Consider the following 25,380-nt stretch of genomic DNA (forward strand, 5'->3'; position numbering starts at 1 on the left):
GCAACAAAATACAAAAAACGCCAAGGGGCATTCATACAAATGAGAAGAGAAAAAAAACAAATTCTAATGCTTTGTAAGCGTAGTTAGTTGTCAAAGCCAATCACAGTGAAGTCTTAAGTCAAGTGACTTATAAGAGCCACTCACAGTGAAGTAGAAGCCCTCCGTCTCCTGCTGGTTGGCTCGTCTCTTAGCAACGTTGACCTTGCTCATGTAGGAGTCGGACGAGGCAGACTTGACCGACTCAGTGGACTGGCTGTGCTGGAAAGCCTCAGACACATCAAAGTCCTCAACCGTCAGCATGTCCTGCAGCGTCTGCATGGTGGCATCCAGGGTCTTTCTTACCTAAGAAATACAAAAAGGGAAGAGTCATGATTAAACTGTGTCACAACATCAATATTCACAGTGTTTTCCTTGCACACAATGAGACTTCAATTGTAATTGTATAAATGCTTGTATAAATCTGTATGGGACTGTATGAACAGTGGACTAATGAAACAAATAACAAAAGATAGTTTGAGTCGATTTTTCCTTTAAAGAGCTAAAATGTAAAATTAAAGAACAAAATGTCCCACATCTACACTAGTATGACTTCTGCAGACACCATCTTGATCACAGTACTACATCCTACAACCGCTTGCATAATATATAATGTAAAGTTCAGTCGGCCCGGTAGGGGACATGTTTTCTGGTGTGAGTGTGTGACCGTGTGAAGATAATTAGGAAGATAACTGGTGTTCTGTCTGTGTGAGAGGGAGAGGAACTGAGCAGAGGGAGCACCTCCATATTCATAAGCTGAATGCATAGCACAAATATGGTGACCTTTACACACATCTGTCTGAATCACTGCAGCAGCATCAAGCCAGCAGGCAGGCAGACAGGCAGGCAGGCAGGCAGGCTCTGTAGCTGGAGGCCTGGATGTAGTGCTGGCTGCTAGGGCCTGGCTGCCTGCCTGGTTTGGTGGGCGACGGGGAAGAGATGGAAGATGAGGGTCAACCCTAGGGCCACACCTTCGTCAGTTTAGAAGATGTATTGTGCATGAACGCTGCTTGGGTGACAGTCCTCATAAAGTAGGGGCTCCCCTGCCCGCTTGTTAGATGAGAGGCGATCCCAGGGGCTACACCTTGCTTGTGAGAGAGAGTGTGCGTGAATGCATTATTGTGTGTGTGAATGTTTGTGAGAGGGAGGGACTGTGTGTGTGTGTGTGTGTGTGTGCGCGCGCGCGCGCGCTTCATTATAGTGTGAGTTGGAGAACGCCTCCAGCCGACATGAACATGGTCAACAGTACAGTAATGCAGTCAGTGTGTGGTTCACCAGAGCTGCTGAGGTCATCTGTTGGCCCTGAGTGGATATAAGCCTGTCTGTTTGAATATTCATGATTGTGCATCTAAACATGAGTCACAATGTTTGCCTATAGGCCTCTGCCTAGATGGATTTCTGAAGAGACAAGAAAAGACTGACAGTATATCAGTTTTAACATACTGAATGTTTCCATATCCTGTATGCATGTTTTTCCCTAAAATGTTCAGCAGGGCACAACTTGTGTAACACACAACAGTATAGGTATTGGATGAAGCTCAAAGTTCAATTGAAATCTCCCTACTATCATATCTAAGCCAATATGATACCAATCTAGATGAAAAATCGCAAATCGACTTGGAGGTACACAACACACTACTCACCATTCATCATGAGCCGTCCGGCCGTTACCTTTTTAACAGGGTTATTAGCAATTGAGTTGTAAGAGTATTTTCTGTGCCTACCTAGTCTAGACATCGGATTAAAACGAGACTATACCGTCCATAAAGTGACCATTGGACTTCATTTTTTGGGGGATTGACTAAGTTTGTGGGTTTAAACATTTAAAAAAACATAGATGTGTATATTTTATCGTTCTCACGTGCTCATTTCTGTCTATTAAGAATCAACGATGTGGTACCTTTTTGTAACATTCTCTGACATGTACAATAAGGACAATACTCATGACATTCCTATCTACAATGTTCCACAAGTTTTACCTACTGAACATGGCCCAGGTGGTAAGTTTACCGACTCTGACCATGTGACTATGTTAGGGTTAGAGCTCACCTCCTCGTTCTCTATCTTCAGTGTGCCCAGGCGGGACTGGAGCTGGTGGTGACGCATCAGGAGCTCCGTCTGCACCGGCTGCTGGGCACTCACCTGACACACCTGGTGAAGATTGATTAGATTAGATGGATGGATACTGTAGATAGAGATCAGGGTTTCCGTTAAGAACATGTGGCGCTGGACAAGGTGATTTAAAGATTTACATTTACAGGACCCATATGCATTGGGTTCATAACCCATTAGGGCGTCTACCCCCGTTGCTCAGAATGACAGAAATAACATTTACATTGTTGGGTTCTGAGAATAGGAAATATACTTTTTCATATCACTGAGAGAGCGAGAGAGAGAGAGAGAGAGAGAGAGAGAGAGAGGGTAATATATAACATTTACATTATGTCAGGATATGTTATTGTTAGCCATCAGGGATCCTATGGGAGGGAAACTCTGGGAGGAGAAGAGAGACAGTCTGGTGCCAGTCACCATGACAGCCTTGCGTTGGTGAGGAGTGAGCACTTTGGGGTAGAGGCCAGATCAGATGAAGTGAGGAAGAACAGATATCACTACGGTTCTGTCTAGCAACAGAGATGCATTGGTTGTTCAGATGGGTGGGAGGAGACACAGCATAGGAGAAAGAGTTAAATAATAGTGCTTGGGTGAATATGTTTTCATCGATTCAGCTGTTCGTTCCTTTGAGAAGAATAAACTTGGGTTTAAGATTTCACAGTGTTCGTTGAGTTATTACTCTAATAATCAGAACCTAACAACATTATGGTAATTCATTTTAACAGAGCATGCAACTCCTGCAATAAAGCAGCCAATAAAACGTCATTTTCAATCATTTGCGGGATTCGAAACAGTGAACCTGTAGTATTTTTCATCATCTTTTGTTTGGAGTGCTCCATGTGAGCAATGAGCATGGGTCTGGTTCATGTTGAGGGAGCAAGCACAGAAGTAGCCTACCTGGCCTGCTGCGCACATATGTAAGGAAAGTGCCCATTTGGGGATGTTTTCTGCTGGTCTTAACTCACCATATCTACCACTAAAAAGCTGAGCTTGTCAGTCATTATTTCTTCACCCCACAGAGTACGAGTAAGTCAATGAAGTCTTGTTTTTTTTTTTTTTTTTTTTTTAAACATCTTTGCAGATGATAGCCTAATAGTTCCTATTTGAAAATGATTTCCAGCAATCTCCTCCTCAATAATAACCAAGCCTCATTGTGAAAGAGCAAAATACCATGATCTGATGATGCCATATATCCAGTGGAAAAGTCATAAAATACCTTTCCCTTGCACAAAAACAGCTGTCTGACCCAAGCTCACTGGCATGGGGAACCTTGAAGGCCTGGAATAGGCTAGTTGATAGAATGTTGCAAAGTTCACTAGAGACAGCTTCAGGCCAGACCCAGTTGATTGATTTGATACAATGTTGCACTTGAAACCTCAAGTCAAGACAGACAAAAGGGAGGCAGAGAGGCTGAGTAGAAAGAAAATCTGCTTGGAAAAAAAAACAGAATTTTCAGCAGTATATTTTCGACCCTGGCATTGCTGTTACAATCACCCCTCCAATCACACACCCTCCGCCTCCCTCACCTCGTCGCCCATGTGTGGCTGGTAGTCGAAGCGTGTGGGCGGGCAGAAGATCTGACTGTGCATGTCCATGACCCTGTGTTTGTCCCCTCTGACATCCATGGCATCCACGGCCCCCTCCAGCTGGTCCAGCCCCTCGTGGCGGGACGTCTCCAGGCTGTACTCTGCAGACAGGTAGGTCCTCAGGGTCCGCGCCAGGCTGGCATGGTAGCCCATGTCACAGCACTGGGAGGAGGCATGGACAACACAACACACCGTCATTACCACAGACAGGGAAAATACAGTCATTATGACAGCAATAACCATAAACCTCACCCAGGTTGGGATGAGTAGGAAAACTACCCAGTCATAAAAGTCACGTTCACAATCATTGTTTTTTATCCATCCAGAACCTGACAATCGTTCCTCAAATGTCTACTAAATATGTATACCAAATACAGTCATTACCATAGAATTAGAACTACTACAATGGAAGTGTCTGTTCTAGTAATTATATTTCTATGGTTACCACCATTGGGAAGCACATAATGTTAGTTCCCAAACCAATGGGGAGAGATACTGTGTCACAAGACGCTATTATGCTTCCATCTATCAAACTATCTTACTGTATCAATTATTCATTAAATCCATTGCAATCAATAAAATGCTAACTTCAAACAAAATAGGAGATACTGTGTCAGATGCTACTCTGCTTCAATCAAACTATTGTATCTATTATTCATTGCAATCAATAGAACGCTAACTTTGAATAAAATACCCTGTATTACAAGATGCTACTGGGCTTTTGTGTACCAAATGGATTCTTCCATTCTCATGTTGTTGTAATCAGCATGTCCTGTACCACCCACTCACATCTATCATGTCAGAGACATCGTGGATGTAATATTTGGCCACCAGAGCATTGGTCGCGGCCAGGTTCAACAAATAGTCGTTCCGGGCTTTAGTGCACTTCAGCTTGTTTTCAGAGTATTTGGCTTGTCTCTGGGGAGAGAGGGAGAAGAAGAGAGAGAGAGGGAGACGGAGACACAAAAATCAGTAAAGCATAGATGATCTCTCTAAAAGGATTCTTATAGCAAGGGTGTAAAACATTTTGTTCCATCTACGGAAGTCTAATCTGATCAAAATCATTTACATGCGACATATGAAACAAGAGGTCCAGTCTCACCACGGCAACAAAACCAGTTAACGTTTCTGGTCATTAGTATATACTTGTACATTAACTGATGAAATGTCAGAGGCTAATGCATCCAAGTCCTCAGAGCTTTTACAGACAATTGGGAGAACAAACACACACACTCAGCCCAAGCCACACCTTCTCCTTCATCTTCTCCATCTTCTTGACAGAGCTGCGTCGCTGTGGGCGGTCGTCGTGGCGCATGAGGCTGGTGCTGACCTCATTGGCCTTTCCAATCTGCTTCTCTTCCTGTTTCTCCGCCTCCTTCAGCTTGCTCTCGGCGCTGACGCTCTCGGCGTGGTACATGTGATAGGTCTTCATCACCTACCCAGGGACAGGAGGACGACAAGGGTTAGAGCGGTGTATCAGTGTGAACATTAAAACAGGACATCGTACAGCACAATAAAACAGGACATCGTACAGCACATTAAAACAGGACATCGTACAGCACATTGTACAGCACATTAAAACAGGACATCGTACAGCACATTAAAACAGGACATCGTACAGCACAATAAAACAGGACATCGTACAGCACAATAAAACAGGACATCGTACAGCACAATAAAACAGGACATCGTAAAACAGGACATCGTACAGCACAATAAAACAGGACATCGTACAGCACAATAAAACAGGACATCGTACAGCACAATAAAACAGGACATCGTACAGCACAATAAAACAGGACATCGTACAGCACAATAAAACAGGACATCGTACAGAACATTAAAAATCAACTACATGTACACGAAGTTCACGTCAAGGCTCGTGGTCTGGACGTTGACATTGGTCATGAGACTAACTAGGTAATACGAGGCAATACACTAAAACATCACGATAAGCGTGTAACAGACGACGTCAACGGGAGATTGTTTAGACGTGCATATCTAAAGTTAGGATTCGGCATACTAATCCGCGTGTCCTGTAGACGGAATGAGAACACAGAAAGGCAGCTACTGTCAAATCTGTTAAGGATTTGTGACCGGGCGCTAAAATTAGGTTACTTCTGTTCTGTTTCTCTCCCCTCACGCACTACAAACTCACCCTCTCTCTTACACGTCTCCTAGCAACTCTGACTGAGGTAATCGATGGTGAGGAGAGCGCAAGTGAAACCAGCAGGAAGATTGTCGTAGCCAAGGTTACAGAGATCTTTTTCCTCGAGCCGAGTCACAGAGAACCCTTCCTCGTTCCTCTAGCTGCTGCTGGGTGTGAAACAAGAGAGGAGTCTTTGGTTCTGACTTGAAGTCAGATCAAGCTTGGGACGTGTTGAAGCAGAGCTGGCGCTCAATTGTGCATTATGCATCAACACTGTACATAAAACATGTACAAGTATGTACAAGTATGTACAAGTACTAGCTATTAACCATGTCACCGACTGCGTGCAGGTGAGCGTATAATGAGGCGTACACATGATAAAAAGCTAAATCAATGAAAATCTGCATCATTCTGTTGTATGTCATGCAGAATCATTCCTCATGTGGCCATTTAGTGCATTTAAAGCCCAGGCATTTTCAATTGGTTGCATGCTTGCTGCTGCACAGTGTGGTCGTGTTATTTTACCAATGCTCACTGGCCTGCCTACAACACTTAAATATATCTGAGGGATGTGAATGGACAGACACTGCATGTGTCGACGCGAGTCAGTCACAGCCACTCTATGTCCATTTCAACACAGTGTTCCAACCAAAACAAACGAACAGGATCAACATTCTAATACAATTGATATAATACCAGCCTCTGTAATGTGGCTGCTGGTTTAGCCGTCTGGCTGGTGGACAATGTCATTCTCTACATATTGATTGTAATCCAGGACTCTGGCTAAACAGCCGATAGAGTCCATACTGTCTATGTTACAGAGCAATGCCCTGGCATGCCAGAAATAGGCATCACATTTCACAAATGAGTGCCTTCCTGTCACAAACACACATTCACAAGCAGACACATCAAATCACACAATGTCAGGAAGACAAAAGGAGCTGATCGTGGACTACCCCAAAGCCATAAGACTGTTGAACAGTTAATTAAACACCTACCTACATGTACATTGTACTTCAAATCAATCAATCACCTAACCAAACCTACATGTACATATTACCTAAATCCATCACCCTAACTACTTCGTACCCCAGTACACGACTCGGTACTGGTACTCCTTGTATACAACTTATATATAGCCTCGCTATTGTTATTTTATTGTGTTACTATTTTCTTTTAATCCATTTGTAATGTTCTTACTTTTTAACTGCATTGTTGGGAAAGGGCTCGTGAGTAAGTACTTCACGGTACACATTCAATTTACAGACAGAAGAGAAGGATGCCAATTAACTTTAACAACAGATCTGTGTAGCATGGGCTGAATATGTAAATATGTGACGACGCACCTTGGCAGCGAGCAGACCTCCACTGCAGTGGAAACTGCTGAGTCGGCTTGGAGCAGAGCCAATGGCAAGTACAGTTTCTCCTTCAACTACAACTTCTCTCACAGCGGGAGGAAAAATGCAAATTCTTAATGTCCTCCAGGGCAGAAAGAAATGACCTGTGCAGCTAGGCTGTGCTGCTGGAGTGCTGATAAAGCTATTCTGCTCTGGGCAGATCCTGGGCAACCCAGAGACAACAGAGCAGAGAGTCAGAGGGTCTGAGGTGGGTCTAGCGGAATGGCGTAAGCTTCAGGAGGCTAACTAACAAACATGGGGAGTGGATGGAAGGAGACACTTTACAGTACAAAGATATTGGGGAAGAGAAAAGGAAGGAGAGAGAGAGAGAGAAAAAAAGAGCAAGGCCAAGAGCGTGAGAAAGAGAAAGAGAGAGAGGCAAGAGAGAGAGACAGACAGAAAGAAAGAGGGGTGAGAGAGAGCGAGAGGAAGAAAGAGGGGCGAGAGAGGCAACAGAGAGAGACAGAAAGAAAGAAGGACGAGCGAGAGAGCGAGCGAGCGAATGAGATGTTTACTCACAGTGTAGAGCTCATTCGTGACTTTTACCAACTCCTCGTGCATCTGCACCCCGATGTCTTTGCTCTGAAAAGAAGCAGAGGAAGCATGAAGTGTGCAAATCAATCTCACAGGTGACAGGAAGAACATGTTTACCATTAACAGACCTGGTTGTTTCCCTGAGGCATGAATACATTGCTTTCCCTGGGATTATGTGTCTGTATGGAAGAGACGCGTTTCCCTTTGACGTGTTCGTATGGGAGAGATGACTGAACACCACGACATGTTGTTTCTCTCCATTTATGAAAAGGGCTGTGTACAGGCAGGCAGCTAATAGACGAGGAAGTATGGAAGGCAGAGTGGTTTAAATAATCCTGTAAGAGTAGGAAACGGTTTTCCTCTTCAGTAATACACTACAGAGTGTGTTACAGGTTAAAAGAGCAGTATTTAGGCGTCAGTGGTGGTAGGTTGTAACGGCCATGGGTTGTTATGCCCAGCAGCAGTGAGTTAGGCCTAATGAACTCCACTTTCCTCAGAGATTGGTGCTATGGCAGCAACACTACATTTACGCATATAAGAACAACTTAAAACAGTATTCATTAACATTATTTTTAGTTTAGTATATTCATGTTGCACAATATTTGCTTCTACATTGAACCCGGATGGTATGTGGTATGGAATGCATAGATCAGGGATCAGCCCATTTTTGTTGAGCGGATGATTGGCGGGCCGGAACATAATTACAAATCATTTGTAGACTGAAAATTGACCTCAAAAAGCCCAAACAGATATAACATATGACTAAAATAACAATTTCAAACCATGCTAACATTGGTCTCTTGGTGTGGGAATACCTGAGGACAGATTTGCAAAATTAAAATAACTTGGATCTGATTTCCTGGTGTTTTTACAGTCACGACCATGTGACTGCCCTTAGATGGTTGGTTGCAACCATGACACATTTTTGTTTTTGCTCAGAAAATGTGAGGGGCCAAATAATACCACCTGTGGAACAAATCCATCAGTTGGGGAACCCTGGCATAGATGGTGCTACTGCTATCATCCTTGACATTGTAACAGACTTTACACCACAACTCAACAGCAGTGGGAGAGATTGTATCATTTTACAACAGGCAATTACTCAGCCACCTCTCTCTGAACTGCCCACCAGGCAGCAACAACTCAGCCCACCAGGCAGCAACAACAACAACTCAGCCCACCAGGCAGCAGCAACAACAACTCAGCCCACCAGGCAGCAGCAACAACAACTCAGCCCACCAGGCAGCAGCAACAACAACTTTTAGCCCACCAGGCAGGCAACTACCCACCAGGCAGCAACAACTCAGCCCACCAGGCAACTGCCCACCAGGCAGCAACAACTCAGCCCACCAGGCAGCAACAACTCAGCCCACCAGGCAGCAACAACTCAGCCCACCAGGCAGCAACAACTCAGCCCACCAGGCAGCAACAACTCAGCCCACCAGGCAGCAACAACTCAGCCCACCAGGCAGGAACAACTCAGCCCACCAGGCAGGAACAACTCAGCCCACCAGGCAGGAACAACTCAGCCCACCAGGCAGGAACCACCCAGGCAGGAACAACTCAGCCCACCAGGCAGGAACAACTCAGCCCACCAGGCAGGAACAACTCAGCCCACCAGGCAGGAACAACTCAGCCCACCAGGCAGGAACAACTCAGCCCACCAGGCAGGAACAACTCAGCCCACCAGGCAGGAACAACCCACCAGGAAAGAGTAACCCAGCCTCATCACGGCTCCTCCTGACAGCATATCCATTCCCAGAGGACATAAATCATGTGAGACCTCAGCCGGTTGCTGTGGATCGATACTGATCTGTGCTTCCCCCAGCCAGACCGTTCCATCATACTGTAGTCCCTGAACCATGGCCACTCTCTGCTCTAACTCTCTCTCTCTGAGACATGCTTTATAGCTCTGATGGGTCCTAGGCTATAGCTAATGTGTATACTTAGGTGAAGATTAACAGGGACATTTCATGCAGCAATGTATCCTTCAGTCATTTAATGACATGAAAATTGCAGGATAGAAGCTGAGATTATAATTGTAGTTTGTTTACCAGATGTCGCTTCTTTACCACTTTAGAAAGACAAAGATGCTGTGAAGAACAGGAAACGCTGGAGGAGGGAGCAGGTGACACAGAGAAAGGGAAGAAAATACATTTGAAGGTGGGGAACACATCTCTCAGCTGTAGGTCTGCCATCCAGAGGTAGACAGGGTTGGTACTAGCCCAGCCTGACAGCACATACTGTAGGTTAATATCCCAGGCGTGTGTGTGTAATCACCCCTATGTGCTTCCACTTCATCTTTCCCTCCTTCAAATTCCTTTCCCTGTATCACCTGCGTCCTCCTCCAGCTTCTGTGTGCATGTGCTTGTGGTGTGTGTGTGGGGGGGGGGGGGTCCTGACCTTTTTGAAAAGTCTGATGACATCCTCTCCGACGTGTGCCAGGCGGAAGATGACGTTGTTGTTGTAGAGGTCGCTGAGAGTAGCATGATCTCTGCTCTCTCTCCTTGTCTGGTTCAGGACCAAGTACCAACAGTTCACTGTCGACAGCAGGTTCTGGTCCTTCCTGGAAATAACAGGGGGAGGGGGGGGGATTTAATGTAACCAATATTATTGCTTGTCCCCACTATCGTTTAGCTAGCCGATACTAGTGTGGAAATAAACAGCAGAGAAGGTGAGGTGTCGTTCAATGAAAGCCTGTAGGTGAGATGAAGCTTTGATGTGGAGATGGAGACATACGTTTATCACATACTCTTCATTTCCTGTAGAGGAGGAAAAGGAAGTAGCACACAGTGAAAGAAGGAAACTAAGTCTCACCACCACAGTCAGATAGGCATCTTGGGCTGAGCATGCTGACTGAAGTAACATTGTGTGAGGGGGGAGATATCTTTTATATTATGACATTTTGCTAACCATGCACCGCTCTGCATATCACAATCAAAAGCCTATTTGATAAGGAACCTCTAGTCTTTTCTACAAACCCATCAATAACCACAGGTTGAGTAACGAACAAGTGACTTAGGAGGAGTCTGCACAACGACAGCAAGCTAACCAGTCATATAGCACGACACCACTCAGAATAAACTGCATGACATTGCTTCAAGAGGACGGTTCGCACGTTTCTTTAATGCGATGTAATTGTTATAATGAAACGATAATAGTGTACAGTTCGAGGTTCCTCTCCTTAATTATTACTGACACATCATAATGCATATCAGAGTCTTCCACAGGAGAAGAGTCTTGATCTCAGTCAGTCTCTCAAAGTCAGGGTTGGGGTCAATTACAATTGAAGGCAGTCAATTCAAGAAGGGATTTGAATGAAAAATAATAACAAATAATAATAAATATTATATATAATTTTTTTTAAATTGCATTTAATTTTCAGTGTATAGAGAAGTGATTGCAAAACTTGTTTTTGTATTATTGTATGAGAATTTACTTCCTGAATTGACTGCCTTCCATTTCAAATAGACTGCTCAAAATCTTTCCCACTCTGGGGGCACCTGACTCCAGTCTCTCCAACCATACAAGTGAAAAGATGTCAAAACAGACCATAAAAAGAATAAGGAAAGAAGTTCCTGGCGTGGATAGTTAAAAGAGACTAGCTTTAATATGTTGCTCCGGGTAGCCTAGGCTACTCCACAGCCCACACCTCTGGGGCTCTCGTCAGGTCCTTCCTTTTCATCCAGCATCCTTTGAATAGAAAGTCCCCATAGCTTCCCTATCTGTGGTGGAGGATGTGAATGATTGATCCTGGACATACAGTCGGCTTTCAGGAACTCAATTGGGGCCCGACCCAGCAAGTAGCTCTGCACTGAATCAAAGTAAACTATCTTGGCAGAATTATAGTCTAAGAAGTTCTTATAGAGGTTATATACTCTAAGAGCTGTCTCTGAGCTGTCTGTTGCAGATAACAGACCACTACCAGCAGGGGACCAACACTGCAGTGATCTGCACTGCACGGAACTGGAGATGGTATAATGACCCTTTTCCCCATGCATGCATTCTTCTCGAGCAACTTGAAAACCTGAAAATATCAAAACTGATAAAAAGGGAAGGAGACCACTGAAGGTTTGAGGAAATAAAAAGAGAGAGAGAGCGCTCTGGAGCGAGGGTGGGAGAAGAGGGAGGGCATGGATGGAATTATTAAACATGGAGATTCTAGCAGCCAAGTGAGTGCAGCACTCGGTGAGTTCTGAATCACACCTTTGAAAGACAGAAATAATGATTGCCATTTAATGTGAGGAGGGTGCAACTGGGACAATGGGGTGTCGAGAGAGGAGAATAGAGAAAGATAGGAAAATTCAGAAGGAGAGGAGAATAGAGAAAGAGGGGAGAATGATCCATGTATTCTCTGATAGTCTACACGGTATCTCATCCATATTCCAGATTCCACTAAAACCAATTGACCATAGAGGAAGCTACTCAAAAAGCCAAGGAGGATGTCAAGCAAGGGGCTGCATAGTCAGGTCAAGTGCAATAGTAAATAAGGACATGTCTGTCTCTGTGTGTGTCCCTCTCTCTCTCTCGCTGTGTGTGTGTGGGTGTGTTTCTCTCTCTATGTGTGTGTGGGTGTGTGTATGCGTCTCTGTGTGTGTATATATATATACATATATACACTGCTCAAAAAATAAAGGGAACACTAAAATAACATCCTAGATCTGAATGAATGAAATATTCTTAAATACTTTTTTTTCCATAGTTGAATGTGCTGACAACAAAATCACACAAAAATGATCAATGGAGATCAAATTTATCAACTCATGGAGGTCTGGATTTGGAGTCACACTCAAAATTAAAGTGGAAAACCAGTGGAATTAAAGTGGAAAACCACATTACATCCAACTTTGATGTAATGTCCTTAAAACAAGTCAAAATGAGGCTCAGTAGTGTGTGTGGCCTCCACGTGCCTGTATTTATTAATTTTTTTATTTTACCTTTATTTTACTAGGCAAGTCAGTTAAGAACAAATTCTTATTTTCAATGACGGCCTAGGAACAGTGGGTTAACTGCCTGTTCAGGGGCAGAACGACAGATTTGTACCTTGTCAGCTCAGGGATTCGAACTTGCAACCTTTCGGTTACTAGTCCAACACTCTAACCACTAGGCTACCCTGCCGCCCGGGTAGCCCACATCCCTACAATGCCTGGGCATGCTCCTAATGAGGTGGCGGATGGTCTCCTGAGGGATCTCCTCCCAGACCTGGACTAAAGCGTCCTCCAACTCCTGGACTGTCTGTGGTGCAACGTGGCGTTGGTGGATGGAGCGAGACATGATGTCCCAGATGTGCTCAATTGGATTCAGATCTGGGGAACGGGCGGGCCAGTCCTTAGCATCAATGCCTTCCTCTTGCAGGAACTGCTGACACACTCCAGCCACATGAGGTCTAGCATTGTCTTGCATTAGGAGGAACCCAGGGCCAACCACACGAGCATATGGTCTCACAAGGGGTCTGAGGATCTCATCTCGGTACCTAATGGCAGTCAGGCTACCTCTAGCGAGCACATGGAGGTCTGTGCGGCCCCCCAAAGAAATGCCCCCACACAATGACTGACCCACCGCCAAACCGGTCATGCTGGAGGATGTTGCAGGCAGCAGAATGTTCTCCACGGCGTCTCCAGACTGTCACGTCTGTCACATGTGCTCAGTGTGAACCTGCTTTCCTCTGTGAAGAGCACAGGGCGCCAGTGGCGAATTTGCCAATCTTGGTGTTCTCTGGCAAATGCCAAACGTCCTGCACGGTGTTGGACTGTAAGCATAACCCCCACCCTCATGGAGTCTGTTTCTGACCGTTTGAGCAGACACATGCACATTTGTGGACTGCTGGAGGTCATTTTGCAGGGCTCTGGCAGTGCTCCTCCTGCTCCTCCTTGCACAAAGGCGGAGGTAGCGGTCCTGCTGCTGGGTTGTTTCCCTCCTACGGCCTCCTCCACGTCTCCTGATGTACTGGCCTGTCTCCTGGTAGCGCCTCCATGCTCTGGACACTACGCTGACAGACACAGCAAACCTTCTTGCCACAGCTCGCATTGATGTGCCATCCTGGATGAGCTGTCAATCAGTGTTGCTTCCTAAGTGGACAGTTTGATTTCACAGAAGTGTGATTGACTTGGAGTTACATTGTGTTATTTGTGTTCCCTTTATTTTTTTGAGCAGTATATATATATATATATATATATATGTGTGTCTCTCTGTGTGTGTGTATAGGCCCACTAACTGGGGATCCAGGCCCACCTACTGGGGAGCCAGGCCCAGCCAATCAGAATGAGTTTTACCAACGAAAGGGCTTTATTACAGACCAAAATACTACTGTTTCATAAGCTATCCGGGTGGCTGGTCTCAGACAATCTCGCAGGTGAAGAAGCCAGATGTGGAGGTCCTGGGCTGTGGTTGTGAGGCCAGTTGGACATACTGCATACTGTTGGACATACTACATAATTCTCAAAAACGACATCGGCTTATGGTAGAGAAATTAACATTATCTGGCAACAGCTCTGGTGGACATTCCTGCAGTCAGCATGCCAATTGCGCACGCTCTCAAGACATCTGTGGCATTGTGTTTTGTGACAAAACTGCACATTTTAGAGGCCCTTTTATTGTCCCCAGCACACGGTGCATCTGTGTAATGATCATGCTGTTTAATCAGCTTCTTGATTTTCCACACCTGTCAGGTGGATGGATTATCTTGGCAAAGGAGAAATTCTCACTAAAAGGGATATAAACAAATTTGTGCCCAAAATTGTTGAGAAATACACCTTCCTTACAGATGGCAAATTTCTGGGACCTTTTATATCAACTCATGAAACATGGGACCAACACTTTACAAGTTGCATTTATATTTGTCAAGTATATATAATTTCTGTTTATCATACAGTCCTACGATAAGACAATAGCACAATTACAGGGTTACCAGACAGACCGTACACACAACACAACAATACTCACTTAAAGTGCTGATGTTCCCTGGAGGAGCGTATCTTGCCGGAGAAGCGCTCGGCCAGTTTGTCCAGGCCTCGGGAGTACTCCAACTGCAGCTCGGCCTTGCGACGGAAGAATTCCTGTAGGTCCTGCAGAAGCTGTAGCCGGGACTCCGACTGCTGCTCAAGACACCGGAACTGCTCCACCAACTGGTTACGGATCTCTGCCAATTAGAAAGGAGGAAAGCACACCTTCAAAAGAGGGGCAGTGTGAAAAAGGTAAACGTGTCTTGCGGTCGTAAGGGTGGGCAGGCAGGAGGCAAAAGGTACATACAAGAGAACAAACAAAAACACATTTCTCCAAATAAATGTTTAAAGTGTGTGTGCCGTGCACGTGTTGGATCTTGCTTTCCTCCGCCTATGGAGAGTGCTCTACGCTTCCTGCTGGGGTGTCACTGTCTATAATGTGTTATTCTGGGCTCTCCATGCTTGCTGTTGAATACTGTAGCTAAGGTGCTGGCCTGCTCAGGCCAGGGTTGTGAGCCAGAAGCCAGCACAGCGAGAGAGAGAGAGAGCAGACTATATCAGCATCCCCCCCCCTCACACTGTGTCAGCCCATATAGATCACAAGCCTCATTACATTAAATCATCTTTTAGAGACTCAAGTCACAGTAAGCCACTGTGGCACTGGTGTGGCTCTGCTGATGTGAGGGCTTTGGATATACAGGTGTTCAGTAGTGCATACATATTGATGATTACTATGCAAAGCTCTGTTAATATTCCTATTGGTAACCTCTTCAAATATTATAGCGTATAGTATAGGCTTGGACGGTTCACCAAATACACCGTATACCGGGGTATTTGGAAATACTGTTGAAACTATTTATTTGAAGTTTATCAATAAATGTATATTTTTTAGCTGCTTAAATAAATACCTGCAGTCAACTTGTGCTATACGTTAGGAGATAAAGCAGATGATGTTCTTCATTTCACCCGTCACATTATTTTACATTATGAAGCGTACCGCAGTTCCCCAGAACAGTTGAGCCAGTCATGTGTTTGTTTACAAATAGCACAACAGCAGAAACGGGAGCAGGTGATTCCAGCTGTGTATTGACAGGGGTCGCGTTTTATATTGAAAGTCAGTGTTTTTTTTGCTTCAATAGAGTAAATCAGGGATGTGCAACTATAGTTTTCCTTCACATAAAATACATTAGTGCAACACATTCGGCAGAAAAATAATGCTTAATTTACATCAGAAGACAACAGAAGCGCAACGCTATTTGGCTGGCAGCCACACAAGTAAATGAGTTTACAATTTTTTTAATTTTTTTATTTATTTTACCAGGCAAGTCAGTTAAGAACAAATTCTTATTTTCAATGATGGCCTAGGAACAGTGGGTTAACTGCCTGTTCAGGGGCAGAACGACAGATTAGTACCTTGTCAGCTCGGGGGTTTGAACTTGCAACCTTCTGGTTCCTAGTCCAACTCTCTAACCACTAGGCTACCCTGCCGCCCCGATGAAATGAAAAAGCAAGATATGTTTTCGTAAAAACAATGCATGGCGTTTATATTTCTAATGTTTAACATTGAAATAATGTAGCCAGCTACATTTCCTAATGTTTTTCTTAAAGTTAATATTGCATTTTACAGGAGAAAAGTAGGCTGGCTACACAGAGAAAAGTAGCTACACATCAGTTAGAGCATTGTCTGCCCATAGAATGACGGTTCGTGAATTCTCATCTGAGTGGAAAAGTGCAACTGAAGCACAAAATGTGTCTGATGCAGAGCAGAAATTACAATAAGAAGCATTTTACATCTGTGTTAAAAGGCAGCAAGATATCACTTACGCATTTGACATTTTTTTCCTGTGTGAAAAACACAGAATTGTGTGTTAACCATGACCCCTAAGTTTACCTTGCTCGTTATCTACGTAAGTAGCTGAATTAATAAAGTGACGGGGCATCATATTGTGTTAGCTTTCTGCCGTGTTTGAGAAGTCAAAGCCCTTCGTATGAGTTAGTGGCAGCTGTACAAGTATCTTAATTTAATAGTATTTTTTTCTCCTCTGCGTTCTCAGACAGTTCTCATCCCTCATCCCTCCTCTTCTCTGAACAGAGCAGGTAGGCCTGTTGCCCTGGCGAATCCAGACTCCACACAGACACAGCGTGTACACATGCTGCTCCAGAGCCAGTACTGTTCTTCTTTCTAACAAGCATGCGTCAAAACTTTGTTAATTTGCATAATGTCGCTTGTTCATTTTCGCTTGTCCAAACTCACCAAAAATTACATTCCGTAGCTCCTACCTATATATGTATAACTTTATGAGCTGGATTGCCTGTCTATGCAAATTCGTTAATTTTCTTTGGCATTCATTAGCTTATTTAGCTAGCAGCCTCCATGGAAATTTGCTATTACTTGTGCTAACCTTGTTAGCATTCTGGTAACAGATGACCAATAGGCATTTATTGGAACACCTTGTGTACAAAGCCGGTAATACCGTATATCCCGGGATGAAAGAAGGACGGTATGACGATATGAAAAGCGCCCAACCCTAGTTTGATATGCTGCTAAAAGATACACTTAAATCAATGGCAATGTGAGACTGCAAAGGGTTCTTGTGTGTTATTTTAGGTTAAATTTAGCCATACGCCATTAACTCATTATTCCACTCAAGAGGTATTTTGATTATAATTGAAGAATGCTGACCAAAAATGATTGCAATTTTCGCCCATTCTTTGACTTCGAAAATGAGCATAGTTTCGAAACCGCCGAAAGCGTGTAATTCAAAGAATGTGTGCCATTTTAAAATGACAAACTTGCAGAACAACGTGTCGATCTCAGAAGGCTGCCCTGACCTACATCCTATTCTCCATCCTGTCTGCCTAAATCAGCCAGACATGCATCTCGCGTCTAAAGGCTCCTACTGCATGAACACACACACACACACACACACACAGAGAGACTGACATTCACTCACACACATGCAGCTCTGTAAAATCCAATGACTCACTTACAGCGCAGTTAGTAGCACAATACAAATAACCAAATAATAATGTAAAAAAACAACAGTATTCAAGATTTTAGATTCTGTAGATGAACAGATGGTCCACGGCATTTCCATAATGTGGTGATGAACTGATCTTTTCTCTTGATTCCCTTAACAGAACCAGTCCAAGTGATTAAGCAATATGGAGATCATGATTGAACCCCTCCAAGTCTCCAGCTTGGCAGCCTTTACCCATCATGCACTACCCAGCAAACAGACAGGAAGTCTTTAGAAAACGCATCAATGAACCAGATTATACTGCCCCTTGCATATAAAAGGCACTTTTGTTTACTTCTCAATGGGGTTTTTGTATTGATGAATAAAGCAGCACAAAAATAGCAAGTGTGTGTGTGTGTGTGTGTGTGTGTGTGTGTGTGTGTGTGTGTGTGTGTGTGTGTGTTAGTAAAAGTGTGTGCCTTCTATTTCTTGGCCGGCTTGTTGGAAATGTATCCCTCGTGGTCTCCATGGCTGCCTGGATAAGGAACCCTGGATGCAACTCCACTAGCCTGGCCCAGAGTTCCACTTCTGTGTTCCACTTCTGTGCTCCGTTCCCTCCCAGCAGCCCTTCTGTTTATTAGCATAATGGGCTGGGACAAGGGCAACTTTGAGGTTGCGTCTCAAATGGCACCCTATTCCCTATGTAGTGCGCTGGTCAAAAGTAGTGCACCACATAGGGAATAGGGTGCCATTTGGACCACAATCTGAGTCTCTCGATAAACAATTAATAGCCTTGGCTAAGGTGTATGTAAACTTCCGACTTCAACTGTATGTGCTGCTGAAAGGAGGGTCAGTGGGGGAAAATGACGGTCCTGCTGCCAGCCAGCTTCGCTACCCCATGTGTAAAAATAGAGCATCAAACAACATGATTTCCTCTTATTGTGTAAACATAATACTTCCCACATCCAACTATCAGTTTATGGGTAATTTATAATAAATGAACATCTAAGTGGAAAATCAAATAATGGAGGGTAATCAATGGGTGCATTCCAAACCAGTGGGAGTGGAACATTTTTGGAATCTCAGATTGTTCTGGCAATTCTCATATTGGATCTGCATTGGGAGGAAGGATGTTCAATATGCTTTTTACATTCGTATCACATTTTAGGCCCCTTTTAGACCTATACATGTTTCCTGTAAGACCTTATGAACAGGTACAGACAACATCTTAGTGTTATTATACTCTTTATAGCGTTCTCTCAAATACGGAGTATGTCTATATTATAAAATACACATTACACACGTTTATTCAACATTACAAATATTAATCTCTCAAAACTACTCTCTGTTAGATTTAGCTTATTTTTGGGGCATATTGTTTATAAAAATATACTCTTCAAACACGTCAAATTTCCAGAGGGGGCTCTGTACTTTTAATGATATGACTCTTTAACACTGAAAACCGATCACAGCCCTCCTTTAGAATTGCATATTCAGCAAGTCACCAGCAGAGGGATTTCCCTTTGAATCCATTTTTCAAATCAAAGTTTGTCACACACAGAATACAACAGTGAAAAATAACAGTAGCGAGGCTATATACAGTAGCGAGGCCACCAGTTAGTCGGGCTGATTGAGGTAGTATGTACATGTAGACATGGTTAAAGTGACTATGCATATATGATAAACAGAGTAGCAGTAGCTTAAAAGGGGTTGGCGGGTGGTAAGTGGCGGGACACAATGCAGATAGCCTGGTTAGCCAATGTGCAGGGGAACTGGTTAGTCGGGTCAATTGAGGTAGTATGTTCACGAATGTATAGTTAAAGTGACTATGCATATACAGTTGAAGTCAGAAGTTTACGTACACCTTAGCCAAACACATTTAAACTCAGTTTTTCACAATTCCTGACATTTAATCCTAGTAAAGATTCCATGTCTTAGGTCAGTTAGGCTCACCAATATATTAAGAATTTGAAATGTCAGAATAATAGTAGAGAGAATGATGTATTTCAGCTTTAATTTCTTTCACCACATTCCTAGTGGGTCAGAAGTTTACATACCCTCAATTGGTATTTGGAAGCATTGCCTTTAAATTGTTTAACTTGGATCAAACATTTTGGGTAGCCTTCCACAAGCTGCCCACAATAAGTTGGGTGAATTTTGGCCCTTTCCTCTTGACAGAGCTGGTGTAACTGAGTCAGGTTTGTAGGTCCCCTTGCTCGCACACACTTATTCAGTTCTGCCCACAAATTCTCTCATTGTCCATTTGGAAGACCCATTTGCGAACAAGCTTTAACTTCCTGACTGATGTCTTGAGATGTTGCTTCAAAATACCTACATTTTCCTGCCACATGATGCCATCTAATTTGTGAAGTGCACCAGTCCCTCCTGCAGCAAAGCACCCCCACAACATGATGCTACCATCCCAACCGTGAAGCATGGGGGTGGTGTTCTTCGGCTTGCAAGCCTCCCCCTTTTTCCTCCAAACATAACAATGGTCGTTATGGCTAAACAGTTAAATTTCTGATTAATCAGACCAGAGGTAATTTCTCCAAAATGTATGATCTTTGTCCCCATGTGCAGTTGCAAACCGTAGTCTGGCTTTTTTTATGGCGGTTAGGAGCAGTGGCTTCTTCCTTGCCGAGCGGCCTTTCAGGTTATGACGATATAGGACTCGTTTTACTGTGGATATAAATACTTTTGTACCCGTTTCCTCCAGAATCTTCACACGGTCCTTTGCTGTTGTTCTGGGATTGATTTGCACTTTTCGCACCAAAGTACGTTCATCACTACGAGACAGGGCGTCTGGCTGCGTGGTCCCATGGTGTTTATACTTGCATACTATTGTTTGTACAGATGAACGTGGTACCTTCAGGCATTTGGAAATTGCTCCCAAGGATGAGCCAACTTGTGGAGGTCTACAATTTTTTTTCTGAGGTCATGGCTGATTTATTTTGATTTTCCCATTATGTCAAGCAAAGAGGCACTGAGTTTGAAGGTAGGCCTTGAAATATCTACACAGGTACACCTCCAATTGACTCAAATGATGTCAATTAGCCTATTAGAAGCTTCTAAAGCCATGACATAATTTTCAGGAATTTTCCAAGCTGTTTAAAAAAGGCACAGTCAACTTAGTGTATGTAAACTTCTGACCCACTGGAATTGTGATACAGTGAATTATAAGTGAAATAATCTGTCTGTAAACAATTGTTGGAAAAATTACTTGTGTCATGCACAAAGTGGATGTCCTAACCGATTTGCCAAAACTGTAGTTTGTGAACAAGAAATGGAGCCGATATTTAAGTTTTGGGAAAACCATAATTTACCATAATTCCGTTACCAAAGTTTGCATCTGCACTGTTGTACTAAATTCGTTTTTGTAAAAAATGTCAGTGGAAATGTTAAAAGTAGTCCTTGTACATAGAGTTGTATGGTTTGTTAAACTTTTAAATGTTTTTTGTTTGGCATACAATTTAAAGTGTAAAAAGAGAGTAAAAGCGTAATTATGTTATCATGGAAATGCCCAAAAAGCATTTCAAACATCATTCCTCTCAATGGGGTATCTATGTAATAATTGCGAGAACAATCTGAGATAACAAAAATATTTTACGCTCCCGTTGGCATGGGATCGCCCACATAGTGCAACACTTTTGACCAAGGCGCATATAGATAGGGTGCCATTTAGAATTCACTCTATGAGAGGATCAAAATGACTGTTTAATATTATAATGTGATCAAGATAATAGCCTCGTGATGTTTGCCTTCTCTTCCTAGAGCCCTAGCTCTAGTTATTTATGGATCAGTGAAATGGAAGGGTGGTACTCTATGTGCAGTTTGTGCACGGTTCTCTGGATGCTGCAGGCCTCTACAGAGTTACATGACGGCTCTTGAAACCCATACAGAATCGATGCACAGGTTGCACCTCCGGAAGTTGTTATAATTACTGTTTAAGTCTATGGAATGGTGTGAGAACCATGAGCCTCCTTGGTTTTGTATTGAAGTCAATGTACCCAGAGGAGGACGGAAGCCAGCTGTCCTCCGGCTACACCATGGTGCTACCCTACAGACTGCGGTTGAGGCTACTGTAGACCTTCATTGCAAAAGTGTGTTTTAATCAATTATTTGGTGGCATGAATATATTTAGTATACTTTTGTCTAAAAAGGATAACTTTATTGTTGAACTATTTTTATGAAATTCACTGATGGGCCTCCCCTTTGTTCTCTGAGGAGCCTCCACTGATCTACAACTATGCTCTAAAAGCTGCAGTCTTGTAGGAAAGGTGAATAAATAGCTATATTTTGGTAACATTGACTTTACTTCAAGCCTGCAGGTATAATGTATTATAATGTGTTGTACAAATTACTTGTCATAAGCATGTATGGCTCGATGTTTCCATCTTAAAATTAAACATGTGCTCTGTTTAGTTTAGTCAAGTCAGGCATCAGTGTAGTTTAGAGTTTTTTTTATTTTAAATTGGTAGCTAATGTATTTTGCCAAAATGACTCAGATGTTCCAGAGCCCATAGCACAGTCAGTGAGATGTCAATTAACCCATCTGCTGTTGAATGCTGGGCCAGGTGTTTGTTATCCTCAATAAAAGCTCAGTGGCTACAGCTCTGGACCAAACTATGAATTACCCCAGAAACCGGTTTAAAACCACAGCGAAATATGAAAAACAAAAAAGAAAGCCTCAGAGGGGTATACCAAAAATCAGGATTATGGAGTTAGCCACCTCACTTTTCTAAAATATTCTGATAAAACATTTTATTTTGTAGAAAGATAAGCTTGAAATGGGCATGATCTAATTGATTTTTTAACCTTTATTTAACCAGGCAAGTCAGTTAAGAACAAATTCTTATTTTCAATGACAGTGGGTTAACTGCCTGTTCAGGGGCAGAACGACAGATTTGTACCTTGTCAGCTCGGGGGTTTGAACTTGCAACCTTCTGGTTACTAGTCCAACACTCTAACCACTAGGCTACCCTGCCGCCTACATTGAATGCCGTTTTCAAACATCATTTTGAGTTATAGTTTGAGTTAGACTATTTGTTACATTGTATTTTTTCCATTTGGTTCGGTTGATTTCACATTGTCAAATGTCAAACGAACCAAAATTCCTAAAAAAAAAAAACACGTGTCCATGCAAGTTATTTGTTTATTGGACAATAACACTAAGGATAAATCAATTTATTATTATCATGAAGCTTGTGTGTCCCAATGTTCATATGTGACAGACTGGCTCGATTCAGTCTTATGCAGCAACATTTTAAATGGTGTTTCTTTTTTTTTTCTTTTTACATTGGATGAAAGTAGAGACTCAGAGCTAGAAAATCGTATAGCAGTTGAGGAACAATGGGAAAGTAAAAACATTTTTACCCCCAATTTCGTGGGATCCAATTGGTAGTAGTTACAGTCTTGTCTCATCGCTGCAACTCCCGTACAGACTCGGGAGAGGCGAAGGTCGAGAGCCATGCGTCCTCCGAAACACAACCCAACCAAGCTGCACTGCTTCTTGACACAATGCACATCCAACCCGGAAGCCAGCCGCACCAATGTGTCGGAGGAAACACCGTACACCCGGCAACCTGGTCAGCGTGTGGTGCGCCCGGGCCCGCCACAGGAGTCGCTAGTGCGCGATGAGACAAGGATCTCCCTGCCGGCCAAACCCTCCCCAACCCGGACGACGCTGGGCCAATTGTGCTCCGCCGCATGGGCCTCCCGGTAGCGGCCGGCTGCGACAGAGCCTGGGCTCGAACCCAGAATCTCTGCGCCCGAACCCAGAATCTCTGCGCCACCCGGGAGGCCCTGCTTTGAAAGTTGATAAACTTTTGAGAAAATGGCCTCTGAATGTTTTGCTACACCTACTGGAGAGCTCTTATTTGTCTACACACATTCAGAATCATTCACACCCTCTTTAAGGATTCCATCCATCTCTTTAATGATTCAAGTGAAGCCATGTGCTAAACAGAGTGAGTACGGTAGAGTACTAAACAACCAAAGATTTCAAGACTAAACGCTGGTTATACTACGTCTATCGACATGTCTGTAAAACTTGTCGCAATGACATCATGAACATTCTATTGTTGTCCAACATCAAACTTGTCTTTGTGAAAAACTATAAAACACAAAAACACAGCAGCCTGGTGGTCCAAAATAGCATAACTTATGTATTTTAACACTAACAAACCCATCCATTTAAAAAAATTCAATCTAGCAAACCGGGCAACTTTCTAAACAATGTTTTGGTTAGATTCTAGCTTATTAGCTAGCTAACGTTAAGTTAGCTGGCTAGCCAGTTCAAATAATGACCATGTCATATAGCTGACAATGTCTTAGCTTTAGCTAATTTGTATTCATTATTACAAGAAAATAAACTCATCAAGATGCTTATTTACAAGTTAAAGGTGAGCTAATTACAGAAAACAGCTGATGGTTGTGAGTGTGACAAAATAAAAGCAGGGTATTCTACTGGAGAAATTTAGAACTTAGACACTGTCTCGTTGGGCTAAAGTTATATCCCAATTTGACTTTAGTGCAGGTCATGTTGTTCTTCACATTACAGTCTCTGGTAAACACACACTATATCAAATAAAAATCAAAGTGCATTTGTCACATGCACAGGATAGAGAAGGTGTAAACAGTTCAGTGAAATGGTTACTGGCATAGTATTTTGTTTAGATATGTAGCTAGCTAAACACTGAACCATAATCCAAACTCATAACGTTACTACCCTGCATGAATCTGCAGGTAGCTAAAGCTAACCAACTAGGTTCAATGTTAGTTACCTAGTTAACTTTAGACTATAATACTAGCAGTGCAAATGGTTCTAAGATACTAATAATATTACTACACAGCCAGCTAACTTTAGCTAGCTAGCAGTATGCTTTAACTTGCAATGAAAAACGACTAACAAAATTAGAAACTTATAACATCTGAAAATGTTGTTGGCTAATATTCTCTTACCCGTCCGTATACATGGATGAGTGCTTCTGCCTCTCTGGCACAGATACCATGGTTGCTCTTAGTTTGAAGATGTAATCCGGAGACAGCCGTTTTATACAACAGACATCTGCATATCCATCTGCATATTTGTAAAAGGCTGAATTTTCTCCATCTCCTTAGAAATCATACTCTGCTTCCACCGGGCATTCCACTGATTTCAAAACTCAGTTCTCCAGAAAGTCAAGAGCATTAGCAACACTTCATATCATGCACTTCATGATATCGTTAAAAAAGCCACGTTAGAAAGCATGACCTACACATACTGAGCAGCTTATGTTATAGACAGAAGCATGCTACATGGCAGACCAATCCAAACTCATCTCTTGGCATGTCCAGCCCATCAATTATCACAGTCAATCATGGCTAGCGGGAAGGTTCCTACCTTTTTCCAAGGCTAAACCAACTAGGCTCGTAATTTAACACTTTCATTTGTATTTACAGATAATATACAAGTTTTTTAAAATTAAGGCACATGAATGTTCACATGTTCCAGAAGGCATTTCTGCCCCCCAAAAAATGCATTTTGATTTTAAAAAAATGTTTACGTTGAAATGCCTCGCCTGTTAAGTAGTGACGCGCGACATATGTCTAGTTTCCTGAAAGGAGTCACATATTACCTTCGCTTTGGTCTTCCAACATGTCTGAGGAAACTGCGCAATAGCCTCT

At 43.1% G+C, this 25,380-nt stretch overlaps 1 protein-coding gene across 2 annotated transcripts in view; it reads right to left on the minus strand.

The window, feature by feature from the left end:
- Window positions 1–25,380, minus strand: part of LOC118388793 (SLIT-ROBO Rho GTPase-activating protein 3-like) — a 69,029-nt gene that overhangs the window by 30,988 nt on the left and 12,661 nt on the right. For both annotated transcript variants that reach the window (XM_035778266.2, XM_035778267.2), the window contains exons 2-9: window positions 14,757–14,952; window positions 10,218–10,380; window positions 7,800–7,862; window positions 4,984–5,169; window positions 4,524–4,652; window positions 3,675–3,896; window positions 2,086–2,187; window positions 145–342 (exon numbers count right to left, since the gene is read on the minus strand). In XM_035778266.2, the coding sequence (XP_035634159.1) occupies window positions 145–342; window positions 2,086–2,187; window positions 3,675–3,896; window positions 4,524–4,652; window positions 4,984–5,169; window positions 7,800–7,862; window positions 10,218–10,380; window positions 14,757–14,952 (1,259 nt within the window). The remainder of the gene's footprint in view (window positions 1–144; window positions 343–2,085; window positions 2,188–3,674; window positions 3,897–4,523; window positions 4,653–4,983; window positions 5,170–7,799; window positions 7,863–10,217; window positions 10,381–14,756; window positions 14,953–25,380) is intronic.

Source organism: Oncorhynchus keta, chromosome 10 (assembly GCF_023373465.1).
Source record: "Oncorhynchus keta strain PuntledgeMale-10-30-2019 chromosome 10, Oket_V2, whole genome shotgun sequence".
Taxonomy (NCBI): Eukaryota; Metazoa; Chordata; class Actinopteri; order Salmoniformes; family Salmonidae; genus Oncorhynchus; species Oncorhynchus keta.